At 45.6% G+C, this 16,237-nt stretch overlaps 1 protein-coding gene across 6 annotated transcripts in view; it reads right to left on the bottom strand.

The window, feature by feature from the left end:
- The window catches only part of celf6 (CUGBP Elav-like family member 6), a 117,414-nt gene extending 101,521 nt beyond the window's left edge, over positions 1–15,893 (bottom strand). For all 6 annotated transcript variants that reach the window (XM_018745258.2, XM_018745255.2, XM_029252047.1 and 3 more), the window contains exons 1-2: positions 15,333–15,893; positions 9,750–9,832 (exon numbers count right to left, since the gene is read on the bottom strand). In XM_018745258.2, the coding sequence (XP_018600774.1) occupies positions 9,750–9,832; positions 15,333–15,582 (333 nt within the window). In that variant the 5' untranslated portion in view covers positions 15,583–15,893. The remainder of the gene's footprint in view (positions 1–9,749; positions 9,833–15,332) is intronic.
- Between the last annotated feature and the right edge of the window lie 344 nt (positions 15,894–16,237).

Consider the following 16,237-nt stretch of genomic DNA (forward strand, 5'->3'; position numbering starts at 1 on the left):
AAATTGCTCAAGTACCAAGCTGGATGAGGACCGTTTGTGAATGGCAATTTTAAAATCATTCCTCAAATGGTCAATTGAATTGAGGTCTGTGTTTTGACTGGGCCACTGTAGGACATTAACCTTTTTGGTTTTAGGCCACTCCAGTGTAGCTTTTGCTGTATGTTTTGAGTCATTGGCCTGTTCAAAGATGAATCATTTTCCAAGACCCAGTTCTCTTGTGGATTGCAGCAGGTTTCCCTCCAGATTATTTATTTTTTTTTTTGTATTTACCTCTATCCACTCTTTCATCTATTTTTATTAATTTTTCAGCCCCTGTTGCAGAGAAGCATCTCAAAACATGATGCTGCCACCACCAAGATGCATTGTAGAGACAGTGTTCTCTGTGTAATGTCCTATGTTAAGTCTGTGCCAAGCATAACATTTAGCATTAAGACTTAATAGTTCATACAATCAAGGCAGATTTATGAAGTGTGTGTGCTATTGTTGTCTCCTGCACAAATTGTCCCATCTCTGTCACAAAGGACTGTAACTCCTTCGGGGTTGTTGTAGGCCTCTTGATGGTCTGTATTACAATGGCTCTTTTTACCCGCACACACTGTTTGGAGGATGACCAACTCTGGGCAGATTCAGTTACTCCATATTTTCTCACCTTTTTACTCATGGACATCACTGTGCTTCAAGACATATTCAATGCCTTTTAATTTTTTTATATCCTTGACAGAGTTACTTCAAAGGTAATTTAGGTATGTCAAAGCAAAGGGATGAATATTTAAGCATTCCATTATTTTCTGATTTTTATTTGTAATTAACATAGGTTATATTTCTGAATTATTATATATATATATATATAGATTATGTATATATTTTTTTAACTTTGACATTATACATTAGCGATGGGGGTCACGGTGGTGCAGCAGGTTTGGCTGGGTCCTTCTCTCTGGTTTGTCTGGGGTTCGAGTCCCCTTTGGGGTGCCTTGAGGCGGACTGGCGTCCTGTTCTGGGTGTGTCCCCTCTCCCTCCAGCCTTTCACCCTGTGTTGCCAGTTAGGCTCCAGTTCACCGCAACCCTGCCTGGGACAAACGGTTTCAGACAGTGTGTGTGTGTGTGTGTGTGTGTGTGTGTGTGCATTATACATTAGCTACTGCATGCTGAGGGGGGCACAAGGGTGCAGTGGTGTGGTGGCGCAGCAGGCTTGGCCTGTGCCTGCTCTCTGGTGGGTCTGGGGTTTGAGTTCTGCTTGGGGTGCCTTGCAATGGACTGGTGTCCTGTCCTGGGTGTGTCCCCTCCCCCCTCCAGCCTTGCACCCTGTGTTGCTGGGCTAGGCTCCAGCTTTCCACAACCCCACTTGGGACAGGTGGTTTCAGTCAATGTGTGCGTGTGTCTGTATTATGTGCTGATAAGTGACAAACATTGTCAGTTAAATACAGTGTGGTTCCATGCTGTAAGACAGTAAAATGTGAAAAAATTCAAGGAAAGTGAATACTTTTTAAAGGTGCTAGTATAGCAACTACAAGTATACACATTTTTCTGAACTGCTTGTTCCAGTCGGGGGGAAACCGGAGCCTACCCAGCAACACAGGGCGTAGGGCCGGAGGGGAAGGGGGACGCACCCAGGACGGGACGCCAGTCCGTCACAGGGCACCCCAAGCGGGACTTGAACCCCAGACCCACTGGAGAGCAGGACCCAGTCCAACCCACTGCGCCACCACGCCCCCCCTCCAAGTATACAAAGAAATCAAAATTTGCATCTTCTGTGGTCCCATTTAAAGGGTTACAATTTAACACCATCAGCTCAGTACCCATTTGAGTGTCTGACCATTTTCTCCCAAACTATTTTCTCCCAACCATTTGGAAGAATTTACACATTTAATGGAGACAACAAGCACAGACATAGACCCCATCTCCAGCCACGCCTTAATTTTTCCACCCTCTCAGGATTGCACCAAACCACAGCTTCCCTGGTCTACTGCCCTTAACTCTCTTGGTCTTTGTTCTCCATGTTCAACCCAACTTCAAATGTCAGCTCCATTATTCCACACAGCCTCACCCACCCATACTTTAACCATCCCATCCAACTTCATCCATCCAACTTCAGCAAACATCCATAAATCAGACCACTTTTCTGGTCCAGGGATGCTCTGTCATATTCTCACCAGCAGCCTCCTCATCATGGACTGTGAACCCATCAACCAGTGAGATATGGATCCCCCAGATTCTCAGGACAGCAGAAGATGAACGTGAACACTCAACACTGTCCAGCAGTAGAGCATTAACCTGGGGCTGTTGCTGTACCTTCAACGGGACACCTGATGAGGGTAGTTTAAGGTAGAATTTGAAGGAGACACTGTGAAGGAATGGGCAACAATGTCTTCAGCACAGGGAACCAGAGGGCAACTGAGGAAGAGTCTCTTAATGTCAGACAGTTCTAAGGAACGAGTTCAGCAAACACTCACAAATCGGTCCACTTTCACAGGGGATTCATAATAAGAGCAAAAAAGGCTTTTATTTACAGAGGAGGGTGTATGCAATTATAGGAGATCCTTAGATAAATCCTTCATCCCTCTGAATTCCGGCGAAAAGATGAACGAAAAAAAGATTGATTAACAGGGAGCAGGGAGAGGCAGGTCGCAGGAGCACTGGGGAAGGTGGGAGGAAATAATTAAAAGGAAAAATGAATGGTGGCAAGCTTGGAGAGAAAGGGGGCGAAACGAGAGTGAAAGTGAAAAGATTAAAACTAGAAAAGGAGAACATTAAGGGGAGGCAACCAGGAGAGACACATAAATAAATAAGGTCGACAGAAGTGGAAACGCGATGTGGAACAGGGCTGTTTAATGAGTGCCAGCAGAGTGATGCATTGAAAGGTGTATTGATCTCCTAAGTAAACTGCATTTTTTGGCTAAGACCATGTTCGGAACTGGGCCGCTGGCTCGACCTCGCTGGCCGGCTCAGTTGGACCTTCGCACAATCCAGTGCAGTTGTGCTCTATAATAAGACAGACGTCGGCATGAAAAATCCAGGCTCTGCAGGGGGTTGTGGGTAATTGTGCACCTTGTCAGTAAAATGACCAAATTCGCATACAATCGTCTCTGTTGTCAACCACACGTAACCAGTGGGAGAGACAAGTCAACAGGATGTGGACTAGCAACACACGGTTGCTTTCTTGTTTCTTTTTTAGCACAACATAAGCCATCCCAGGCAGCTGTCAGACCCTTCCCTAGCTGGCGTAATGGCCCACCGTGGGCACCCGTCCCCATAAAGCTAGCAGGGCAGCCCGATGAGCCTTGCACTTTATGAGGTGTGGAGATACCAACCCCCCCTCCCCGTCTTAATGATACAGTTTAAATGTAAGAGCTGAGACTCATTCTACCGTCACCAAGGACTCTGTACCACTCCCAGGAGATGCCCCCCACCTTTCCCAAGGCAGGGGCTGGAGCAGCGGGAGGGGTAAGGAAGGAGGTGTAGGAGGAGGGGAGAGTATGTTTATAACATTGCTTTATAGAAGCTGCAAGAGAAGACAGAGTGTCACATAGGCCACTGCGACAGCCTGTTGTTGTCACCACTGCCAAGCTCCAGGGCTCTGCTGTTCTCATCCATAAGGGTGATCGGCATTAGCGGCTGGATCTAACAGTGCACTAATTTTCTGTGTGTGACTGTGTGTTCTCTGTGTATGTGGAGTTGTGTAGTGCTCAAATGCAGAACCTTAGATATCCTCGCCTACATTTATGTGTAATACTGTATTATTTTGTCATGTGTGACTTTGCATGTCTGCATGTTCAGAGCTACTGTGTTGTATAACTTATGTGGCCATGTGTCTGTGACTTAGCTGGTCCCTAGCACTACATTACCAAATTGTTCAGCTCGATACTTAAAACATAGTCTAATAACCGAAGACTCTGGTTACAGCCTACAAGACCCTCAAAGGATCTGCTCTGTCATACCTGCGTGACCCGATGGTGCTCCCATGCACAAGAGGTCAAAAATCAAAAGCCGAAAGGTTTTCGGTTCTGGCTCCAAAGTGATGGAATGATCTCCCTCTTTCACTCTGAGCTTCTGTATCCCTCCCAGTATTCAAGAAGGGCCTCAAAGCACATCTCTTTCCGACTCACTCCTTTCCAGAACTCCTATCTACTCCATAAGTTTATTGTATCATTTCTCAAAAATATCTTTGAATTTCCTATGAACTCTATATGCTGCTACTCATGTAATGTTACTGTTAATATGATATGTTCTAAAATTTTGTGCTCTCTACCAATTCTGTATGCAGCCACTAGTGCGGCTGTACTTCAGGAATACTGTGTCTGCATCTACGTCTTTCCATCTGTTGTTGAAATGGCCTTTTTTTCTCAAAGTTTTAAGTTGCTTGGAAAAAAGTGTATATTAATAAATGTAAAATCTATAAAACTCTGTATTTATGCAGTGGGATCTTTAATGAAACTGACAGCTGAAAATACCTTTCTCAAAGGCACGAGACTGGATCGGAAACAGTGATCTCTCAGACACAAGTCACCCTTCTTAGCCACTTTGCTGCTTTCTGCCACAGTCTTGATCTCCATCGTAACATTGGCGAGGTCACCTCTCTGACTGGAGCTGAGGCACCGCAAGAGACACAGAGTTAATCCGTCCTACACAGGCACAGAAAGAGGCTGTGCTGGCAATGCTGGATATCATTTATGGAAAGCCTACGCTCAACCCTGACTTCCTGTACTTCGATGACTCCAGCTTTGAAGTCACACTCCCACACCTCCCCATGGGAAAGAGCAGAAATGCCCCGATTTAGACACACGTACATTCGTGCAGCAGACCACAGCAAAACTCAGAGTGCGCCACTTTTTCCAGGGGTGCCCGTATGAGTACCGCATGTGATGGGATTTTGAGATGCTGAACAGCCCTCTATGTGCATGAGCCATGACTGCTGAGTTAGAAAACTGTTCACAGCCCACTCCAAGTGTCAGCCTTCATGTGCTGCACTCACGTCAGGCCAGGCTCTGGTGCTGACTGAACTCACACACCCCATGTTTCCCCTTCTCTCTGAACAAACCCAAGCAGATTTTCTCGATGTGAAGTGATTGACCAAGTGTGTCTGCTGTGAGAATGGGATGGTCTGTGTCAGTCCAGTACTGTCTGGGTGGGCTCGGGGGTTGGGTGTGTGTGTGCGTGTGGGGGGGGGGGCGGTATTCTCACTTGTCTCTGATGCTGAGCGCATTTTCTGCCTTGCCATGTTTATCCACCCCAACAAAGCAGTGGTGTTAACAATCCCATTGTCACATTTACCAGCTCTGCCTCATTACAGGCAGAGAAACACATAAATTAGGCGAGGACTCCATGGAAAGGAGGAGCCCATGAACACCAGCCGACAGGAGTGTTAATGAGGGAGGCTGTTTGTACATCTATGCCAAAGACAGTTTTTGAGTAATTTTGAAGCACAATGAAGGACCTTGTGTCGAACACGAGATACAGTTCTGGGCATCCTGAGGATCCGTCTGCGTTTCTGGAAAATGCCCTTATGGGAATGAATATGAATCTAACTTATTTCAGTTAGAGGACATCCAGGCCTCAGATGCTAGGTGTTACAGGGATACCTTAAGTGTGCTCATGGGCTGAAGATCTCTGACATCTCCACACCATACTCCTGCCTGCTGGCTGTTGATCTGGGCGCTACATCCAGAAGCATCACATCAACTTTTCCACTGCCGCTACCCTACTGTTCCAGCAAACCACTGCCCAAACATACACATCTGCGCTGAAACACAACGTTTCAACATGCACACACGCGCAAAACACACTGACAACAAATAACTGTGAGAGAGTGGGGCAGGGTGGGACCTGAGCTCAGCGGGTCATAGGCAGGCACATGGCACACAGCAGGCCACACCATCATCCTTCTGACTGTCTGTTGCATCAGTGCTGGGTATTCTGTTCACAAAAGACTTGTGTGGGAGGTCTTCACACACCATATTTTGCCATATTTTCCATCTGTCTTTAAGAAATTGTTCCTCTTAGTTGCAAATGTTGAGCGGACGATGATCATCCATGTTAACTTTGATGTATATTTATGAAGAGGCTTATTCTCACTTCCTGGTCCCAGCTGCAGCACAGCAACAGCTGCTGAGCGCCCTCCAAAAACATCACACTCCCTCATCCCTTCCAGCAGTCACACGCACCTCTGTCTTGGCAGATTGACATGAGGGCGATCGACATTGCATCACTCACCCCATCTCCCAAGGAAATAGAGCAGTGCACATTCAATTGCTTAGACAAACTTCCATTTTCATAGTGCCAAGTACATTGCAAGAATACATGTGCACCCGAATTATTTGATTTGCAGCTCAGTGACCGACATTTGTAATAATATTTTAAAAAAAAAGATGAGATAAAAGGCAATCGCTTACTGGGATTTTCCTCTCTGATTAATGAGGGGACACAACCCTGTTCTGTGGTATCGGTGGAAATCACTTTCCTGCCAAAGGATGAGAGCACCAGCTTGTTCTCTTTCTCCCTTCCTTTCTTTCCCCTTAGAAAGGGGAAATAATCACAAGGCGATACAGATGTAATTTATGGCACAGACTTGGAAGCCAAGTGAGTTTCCCCACATCTAGAGCCCAGCCTTCTTTCTCGTAATGGGAATTAATTGCTCACGGGCACCGAAGTTTGACAAATCTTGCGTGGAGGACAAATTGACCAGCGCCAGACTGTAATTTGTCCTTTAAGGAGTCGCCTGGCCCGGTGTTTTCTCAGTAATTAGTCTGCGTCTCCCAGGTGCTCTCATTGCACGGACCTTGCAGATGGGCAGTCGGCACGCCCTCTGCACTGGGGCACAGGGATGCGGCTGCAAAAACAATGCCCCCAACCTGTGCCCCCACCCCGCCTGCTCACCCCCTACTCCACGCCCTCGATAAAGTGCAGGGCCAGTGCTCAACCTCAATGAAACATCCATTACTTTTTTGCCACAATGAGATAAGGAGCAATAAGAGAGCAGACGGTATTGGGGAAATTGAATTGAGATGAGCATGATGATAGTGAAGATGCTGATGATGAAGATGATAATGAGGAAGAACAAGGAAGAACATCCAAAAGCAGAGGAAAGCCTACAGCCTACTTTGAGCCCATGGCCTGCTATGGCTGACAAAGACAAACTCATACAGACACTTCCAGAGATACACAGACACAACAACACACATCCATGAACACACACACAAAAAAAAGACAGTGATGATCTTGTCATGCTCTAATCAGACCTTGCTGAGCACTTTACTGAATACAGATCTGGCCTTTTATTTGGGAAAATAATATATAGCTTAGGATGTTTTAAGTACATTACAGTATAACACAATTAAAAAATGATTTTGGTTTACTGCTGAGCACTGGTAGGCTTGACCAATGGTTAGGCTTGACCAATTTCAAGTTTTATTGGGTAAAATTTCAACAAATTATGAGGGTCTCCAGAATTTTGTGCGCAGTTATTCAAATTAAGCTCCTAGTACGGTGACCATCGTTTCCATCATTCTTACCAATATATGTAATGCGCTTGATAATGGAGTGAGTTTGCAGTAATGTTTTGCAGTGAAAGACAAATAAAGGAAGGTTTATATGAGCCAAAACCCAAAAATCAAAGAGTGCTGGCATTCAAAAAAACCTATCAAGTAATCAATAAACTAATGTTGTTGGAAGCAAGAGGTGTAAAATTCCAAAACGATTAAAGTTTTAGTATTGGAAAAGAGTTATAGTCTGTGCGAGGAAAGAATCGGAGTCATTGTGAGAGTCATTGTGCAGAGTCAATGGGGCAGCTGGTTGCATAGAGGTTAGAGCTAGTGTCTTTAAATCCTAAAGTCACAGGTTTTAATCCTAACTCCAGCTACATTACTCCAGTAAAACTACTCAGCTGTATAAATGGGTAAATAATTGTAAGTAGCTGAACATAGTAAGTTGCTTTGGCGAAAAGTGTCGGCTAAATGAATAAATGTGAATGAAAGAGTCAGAGTCACTGTGCTAGGAAACAGTCATTGTGAGAGGAAAGAACCGCAATAAGTTTAGGACAACAGTCCAAGACACTGGAGAGATGTTTACAGATGTCCTCCTGGATGATGCTAGAGTAGCAGTGTGCGTCAGCACAGCTGTGTGCAAAGAAACGGAGACGCTCATCTCCCCAGCTCCACGCCTCCTCACTATGGAAAGGACATGTTGAGCAGATACCTCAACACAGACATCAGCCAGACAAAAAGTGGAGTCGGCGTGGGTGGGCGAAGAGCAAAGGCTAAAGGGGAGATGTGGTCGAGAGCCAGAAGAAGACAGAGTGACAGAAGAGATTTGGCTCTTCTTCCCAGAACTTTAATTGGCTTTTGGGCTTGCCCGGCGCCAATTAGTGGCTCTGTTACATCCGCGTTTGGGGAACTAATTGGATCGAGCAGTGAATGAGTGGATGTCTCCGATAAAACTAAAAACACTGGCACATTGGGCTGGAGAGACAAGTGGCTCTGTGTACTCTCACAGAGTTGAGATACTCTTCGCAGAAAAAAATCTTAGATAAAATCACAGAAGAGGACATGAGGGTGGGGTTGTAGAAATTCTATATGACAAAAACTGTAGAAAAACTGTAAGGAAAAAAGAGTCATATACAAAATCTGTATGAGCACAGGAGACTGGAATAATATTGTGGCGTTAAAGAAAGTAAAATTAAAATGCTGAGTCCGCTAAGATTCATCTGTGATACTTATTTGGACATTTGGACCATGGCGAATTTGCCAGACTTACAGTGTAGCTTAGAGCACTTCACTGGGCCCTAAGGACAGTATGTCCAGCCTCAAACATGGCTGCTACATCATACTTCATCATATCACATCATACCACAACCATATTCCTACAAATAGAAACACAGTACAAACCTGCTTGTTTAATCCATTTAATGCAGGTAACAAGGTAAATCTAGCCAGTAATTTTTTTCCCCATGAAAACATGCCTGTTTGGCAGCAGACAAAAAAACAAAAAAAAAAAAAAAACACAAAACAAACAAAACGGATGGGGCCAAGCTGGAAATAAATGAGCAGGCACCAGAACGAGGGAACAGGTTTCTCCAGCAGCAGGCCTCCAGGTGACAGAGAACCTGTCAGCTCCTCTCAGAGACAAACCCCCTCCCCTGGTGGTCCTGCCGTGCGCACACACTAACGACAGGGACCACTTCGCCCGGTGACATGACAAAAAGCTGCAAGGCGTATGCTGTCCTCAGGCTGCGGTCGGCGGCAGCTTCCTCGCAGGGGCCAGCTGGGAAGCAGGGAGAGGCTCCGCATCCACACCAGGAGCCCGGGCCTTGTGGACTCCTGCTGAGCGCTGCCAACGGCTCAGCTAAATAATTGTCTAAATTGATTGGCTCTGTGTGCAGCTCAAGCTACATGAGACACAGAGCTGGGGTCCTGTTTGCACATGGCAAGGGACTGCTGGTGGGCGGAGATGGGAGTTGGGGATGATAAACCAGATCTGGCACAGATGGAAATGAGAGCCTCTTAAAGTAGAGCCTCTTACCAGCCTTACTTTGGGTCAAGGCCTTTCAGAAGGAGTTGAGATCCAGCACCATATCTACGCCTGAAAGTGGCAGAAATGGCAGGAAGACAATAGCAGCAGGAGGTGGGGGGGCAGGAGGATGGTGGCTCTCGCACTGTGCCACTGGAAGGGTCCCCAGGGCCCAAACCGGCAAAGCACCGGCATAGCGCCACTCAAAGCCGACATGCACGGGCCAAAGGAAGAAGCAGGGCACTTACCCCAGGCAGGGTCTTCTGCTCGTGCAGGGCACTCTGGGCCTTCAGCGCCGATTCCCTGGCACAGTACGTGAGAAAGGCACATCCTGGAAAGGCAGGCAGACAGAGAGGCACTGAGCACAGAACAGGCTACACCCCCACAGAAAGCCTCTCTGCATGCTCTGGAGAGGACACAATGACAGCGCTATCCTCGCACATCCCATCCTCAGAAAATCGCATGTCTCATGATCTCTATTCATCTATAAGACCAAACAGCAAAGACTTTATTAAGACCTGTAATGAGCCCCATAATGCAACCTTTAATTTCTCAGAAGATTGAGCATGAGTTCAGAGAGACTAACTCAGTAACAACAGCACCCCCGACAGTCTGACAGCTATCACTGCGATCACGACATGGCCCCTGGGCTGACAGCAGATGACCCCCGTCGGCCTGTTGCAGCACATTTTCCAATTATGGCAAGGCACATCTGCTGCTCGAGCATCCCGCAGGAGCCAGGATGCGAACCCCAAGCGTGGGCACCCTGCCAGGGCGGCCCCTCCGCCCACCCAACTTGCCAGCCGGTCACCTGAGAATGGAAAACCATCCACACAAGACTAATGGACAACATGGAACCTGCAGGGCAGAGATCACCAAACCTGGGAGGCATTGCCCTGCCCCTGAGGAACCCTGTCAGGGGGTCTTACACCTGCCTGTTTTCCACAAGAGGCCAAACCCCTCCTAGGGAGGATCACAGCAACGCCGTGCATGTCAGACACTTGCTGGCTGCTCCTGATGCCCACCTCCTAAAGGTTTCTCACACTTTGTAAGGACACTGGGGCTCGGGACTGAGAATACCCTGTATCCGCGGTGACTGGGTTCCCAGCACAATAGCAACATGCATTCCTTTTCGAGGTGATGCTTTATGACTCTCTTAATGATATTTAGCAGAGAATAGGGTAAGTTACTGGTAGCAGCACTCGGGCTGTTTGCTGCCACGCATACGAAACCCAGCTGAGACTGATTTCATCTTTCGAGGTCCCGGTAACCTGCAGTATCATTACACTATTTATTTACTTAGTAGGCACTCATAGTACATAGCTTCCAGTTTCACAGACGGATGTTTATTGAAGCAATCAAGCAGTGTGAAGCCCGCTGAAGGGTACACAGGCAGGCTCATGCAGGGATTTGACCCTACAGCCTCCTGGTCACCTAGCCAGCACACTGTCTGAACAAGTGCAATGTGGTGATGAATAACTGAGCAGCTGAGGTGCTGCACTAATGACATGACTGAGATGAGAGTGACTTGCGATGCGAGAATGTCAGGAAACATCCATAGTGTGGCATTGTACATGTTGGTGGAAGAGAGTGATGTTTACAGTGACTGCATTAATAAACAGCGACCTTCCCTGCACACAACCTGTGAGCTTGACAACCAGAAGTCGACCAGGACTGAGGCAGCAGGCAGCTGCAGCTCACGGAAAGACCTGTCAGTCAGCGCCATACGATCCCTTCAAGGTCCCTGCTACTGTGCGTCCTTTCCAGTCTTCAGAAAAAGACCCAGTTCCTGCTGGAGACTTCCAGTTATCATCTTCCCCAAAACAAAACGTTACTGAATGCTTCTGTGATATCCAGCTCCTGCTTTCACTTCCAAAGAATGCATTTGTTTATTTTCCTGAGTATTGACAGCTAAGAAGAAACTGTCAGAACAGATAGCAAGAACACCCATAATGGACAGAGGAAGGGGAGGATTTGCCAATGAAAGTGTGTGAGCATTTATAAGTTCTCCTTACACACAGTTGCATAACACCTCTTCCTCATTCCAGTGATTCTCTTCCACATTTTGGTGGCCATGTCATTTACAGTAGCTCCTATTTTCCATTTAGTCGTGATGAGAAGCCAGTTTCCTTAGAATATAGCAGCAAATTATTGAACAATAACACACCTGTGTTGTTGCTTGAAAAGAACAAAGAGCACCTTCCCCTTTGCAATACTACAGGAACAATTATCCTATGACTTGTAAAGATGTTCATTTGTCTACATACGAGTAGGAAACATGCTATTATATGCCCTTTGCATCATTGCTATTGTTATTATTATTATTAGTGGTAGTAGTAGTAGTAGCAGCAGTAGTAGTATTATTAGTAGTAGTAGCAGAGTTCCAGTTCTTAGGATTTCCAATTTTTCAGTTGGTTTTAAAACCATACGCAATCACAAGAGTCTCCTTAAGAAAGAGCACAGTCTTAGGTAGGGGGTTATTATTATTATTATTATTATTATTATTATTATTATTATTATTGGACACCATTGTGGTGGTCATCAAAACTGCAGCGGTGTGCTGAATGTGTAGGGTCGCTCTGCGTGGCGGTGTCCGTGGTGCTGAAAAGCGCGCCTCATTCTCTGGGTGCATGAGCGGAGGATTGTAGAAGCGCGTGTGAAACTGTGAACCTGAACAAGCTGCTCCGGTCTTTGCATTGTACATGATCAGGCTGATCAAATCCGGTTGTAGCGGGTTCGAAAGGACCCATCGCTCTCTTTCTCTTCTTTTACATACTTCGGAAAGTTCCCCGCGGCAATTCAGAGAAGCACGGAATACTGTTTTTATTCCTTTACTGTCCAATATTAAGAAATACGCACATCCTGTTCTGTTGAATCCGCTCGAGAACCAATGAAACATAGTTCCTTGTGTTCTTAAAGTAAATCAGTACATTTATGAAGAATACAAATACATTTTTATACACTGACAACGGCTGAAACGCAATAAAAATCCGAACTATCCAACCTGTCTTAAAGAAAGGTCATGTGATTCCACAGCACAGCAGATGTTTATAACCCAACCCATCAGCAAAGGACTATTATTATTATTATTATTATTATTATTATTATTACTGAAACATACAGTAGTTCCTATCACTTATTGCAGTCCTACTGCACCGGTTCACATTTAAATATGTGCAGCTAAATGTCCTCAGGAAGATTTTTTTATTAAAGGTAAATATAAATGTTAGTACTGCAGAAATGAATGTATAGTTCACAGAAGTCTTCAAGGTCCAAGTCTTAAAAGAAAATGAATTAATAATTGAGCTACTTGTAACTTTAAACGCAAAATCTGATCACATCCAGAACGTCTGAAGCCTGCATTCTTAATAGTCAACTATATATTTTCTTAGTATTTTATTCCCATCTTGTATTTGATAATTTAGTCGGTTTTGAATTTCTTTCTCATACGATTTACTGTCTCTGGATTATTGCTAACGTTGTAACTAAAGTTATTGCGTCTTAAAAGCAATAACATAAATGTGAAACAAATGCGTTTTGTGCTCTGTAAACAATTATTAGTCAATATCAATTAAAAACTACAGCTGCTTTTTTTAGGTATGAAGTCGGTCTTTTACTAAGGGTATTGCAATAATTTGGTATCATGCCCAAAAGTCACCCAACTTCAGCATTTCTTTATAATAACCATGATGGTTGGTGCCTAAACGGGACTTTTAAAAAAAGAAAATGGTGTAAGCATTTATCCAACAAACCTAAAACAGCATGTAAAAGACAAACGGTACCGAGGACAGATGTATTATTTTCAAGCATAATGCTGAAATGTAACATAAAGCGTGCGGCTCCCCCCGGCCAGGCTGCAGCGAGGACGGCAGGAGGTCTGCGTGCCTCGGGCTCGGGCACTTTTCAGCACCACGGACACCGCCACGCCAAGCCACGCCACGCAACGCAGCCCTTCACATTCAGCGCACCGCTGCAGTTTGGATGACCACCACAGTGGTGTCCGAGATTTCGAGATTTTCAATAATAATAATAATAATAACAACAACATACTGTGCGTGCTGTGTCCAAATACAACTGTACAGGGACATTACTTCGGTTTTACTAGTTGATGCATGTAGTACAGTACAGATCAAACCTCAGGAAAATCTATTGTGAAAGAACAGACAGTAGTTGTGAAATGAAGAGATTCCTACCATAATAAACATGAATGATTATCGCGGTTTGTTCTTCATTTTTGCAGGAACTCTTATTTATCTTTATTTTCTGTTTGAATTTATTATTATGGCCTTGTAAGTAGTGGGTAATTAATAATAAATCACTGTTTGCAGGGTGTATGCAAACAAGCACATAAGTTGCAGTCACACTATGTATTATTACTGATGATTATGCACAATTAGAACAATTCGCAGGTGCGGCGTTGCGCTGAATCGCCTTAAAAGGTGCAAAGTTTCAGTCTCCAAATCCCGATTCTCACTTCATTGACAATTATTAATAACGCAGTTATTGTAATACATACTTTTTTAAAAAATATGATACAGGCCTCTGAGGTTTATGTGAAAAGATACGGAAATACAGGAGGAAACGTAAAAATCGCAGACAGCAGAACAGCTGTGTGACTTGATATAACGGTATGTAGCCTGATTAATATTATGATTGTTTTCTAAACACGAACAGTTTTTTCAGATGACGTTGCATCGCGGAACATGTGAACTTAACATATGGCTTAACGTGTGAATGTTATTATTGTTGTTAAAAAAATCAAGCAAATTTCTGTACATGTTGTTTTGACTCGTTTAGGCTGCGTTAGTAAACCTTATTTAAGACCACAAAACTGGGTATCGAGGAAAAGGTGACAACTTTTCAGAGAGAGGGGAAAAAACATAATTTCTACAGCAAAGCGATTAGGGTGTGGGGATTTTAAATCATCCTGAAAAGGTTATCGTCTGGAAATTCATTCACATCCGCTGCTGAAAAGGTCAGAAGTGAGAGCAGAGAACATCTGTGGCACATTCTCTGCATGTTCATTTTAACAAAAAGGGGAAAATGTGAGCTTAATTTAACAAGATTTTATAAATGCGGAGTGACGCGTGGTTGGCGTTTCTCAGCTGCTTCGGTAAATAAAAAAAACTCAGTTGTCAGTGTTCCACAAAGTTTTACTCAAGTAGGATCTGGCTGTAGTGTAATTTTGGTTTTTCAGATTTTTTTTAAAATGTAAAAGTATGAAGACTTAATGGCATTCTGCTTCACTCAGCCGAGACAGCGGTACAGCTGGTAGAATTGTGTTTCGCGCTGTTGGTTATGGGTTCAAATCCCACCCGCTCCCAGTCCCCTTGCTTAAAGTGTTTACTCTGAGAGAGTGTAAGAGCACCCTGTCGTATAAATGGATAAGTTGACTGTGTAACACTAAGAACCCCGCTACATAAGGTAGTGAACTTTGAGCTGAAGCTTCCAGTTGAGGTCCAACCCGCGTCTCTTGTCCAAAAACCTGTTACAACACCAGTGGCTGGGAGTCCTGCAGAGGTTCAGAGACACTTCTCATCCTTCACACTTAGTTGTCCGACACCCATTCCAGCACTAGTATTCACGTGGATGCGGGTTTGACCCACCACAGTGACGCACACCCCTCCCCCCACCGCCTTCGCCAAGTAGTTATTGTCACAGAAGGAAGCTCTACGCCGTCCGCGCCCGACATTTCAGCCAAGGAGGGGCGACAGCGCGCGTCGGGAGACGTCCCCGCGCGAGGGACGGGCGCGTGGAGGCGGCGCTGAAAACAACGACCCCCCCCCCCCCCCCGCCGCCACTCCTGTGCCAAGCAGGACAAGAAAACCCACCTTTATGCATCCCGGTGAACCGGTCTTTCAGCACGGTGAGCTCGTAAATCTTGCCGAATTCCTCAAATAGGGGTTTCAGATCCTTCTCCTCCAGATTCCGGGGGATCTGGCCGATGAAGAGCTTGATGGCGTCGTGGTCCTTCATGGGGATCGTGTTCTGGCCGAGGGAGAGTCCGTTCATCCTGCCTCCGCTGTTCGTGGTGCTGAATCCATTCTCCTGCTGCACCCCGTTCGCCGCCACTGTAGCCATCTTTCCTCGGTGGAGCGACTGCTTCTCTCTCGCTCTCTCTCCCCTCTCTCTCCTCTCTCTCCCTCTCTCCCTCTATCCAGCACACACTCCGCCTTCACTATCTCTTTCTTTCTCGTGCGCCCCTACTCTTGTCTCTCCCTCTCTCTCCCTCCCTCTCTCTCTCTCCGTAAGATATCTATATATATAAATATTTCTCTGTCTCTCTCCCACCCGCTCAGTCAGTGCTCTATTGTTTTGATTCCGTCTTATTTATCTCCATATATTGTCATCCCTCTCCTTGTTCTCAATCTGTTTCTTTCTCCCCGTGTCAGCTGCCACTCTGCTTGTGACGTCAGCCCACGGGTTCCAGGCTAGACCCCGACGCCAATTTGCATAATGAGCCGCGCTCAGCCAATGGGAGAGCGCGACCGGCGGGGGCCCACAGGGTGCCTTGTGATTCCAAACATTTGTCTGGAGAGACTGTGGGACGCGGAGGATCCAGAGAGAAAATCCGCCTGTGTACACTTCGCATCCGGCCTAATTTAATACAAATATTGTCACTGAAGGAAAAGCGAATCGCCTTGCGCCGTATTTCGTTTTCTTTAAAAGTCAAACAGAATGTCTTTATTTATGCACGGACATGATCACGCGGGCATGTCCCGTGTGTTGAAGAAGC

This window comes from Scleropages formosus, chromosome 5 (assembly GCF_900964775.1).
Source record: "Scleropages formosus chromosome 5, fSclFor1.1, whole genome shotgun sequence".
Classification (NCBI taxonomy): domain Eukaryota; kingdom Metazoa; phylum Chordata; class Actinopteri; order Osteoglossiformes; family Osteoglossidae; genus Scleropages; species Scleropages formosus.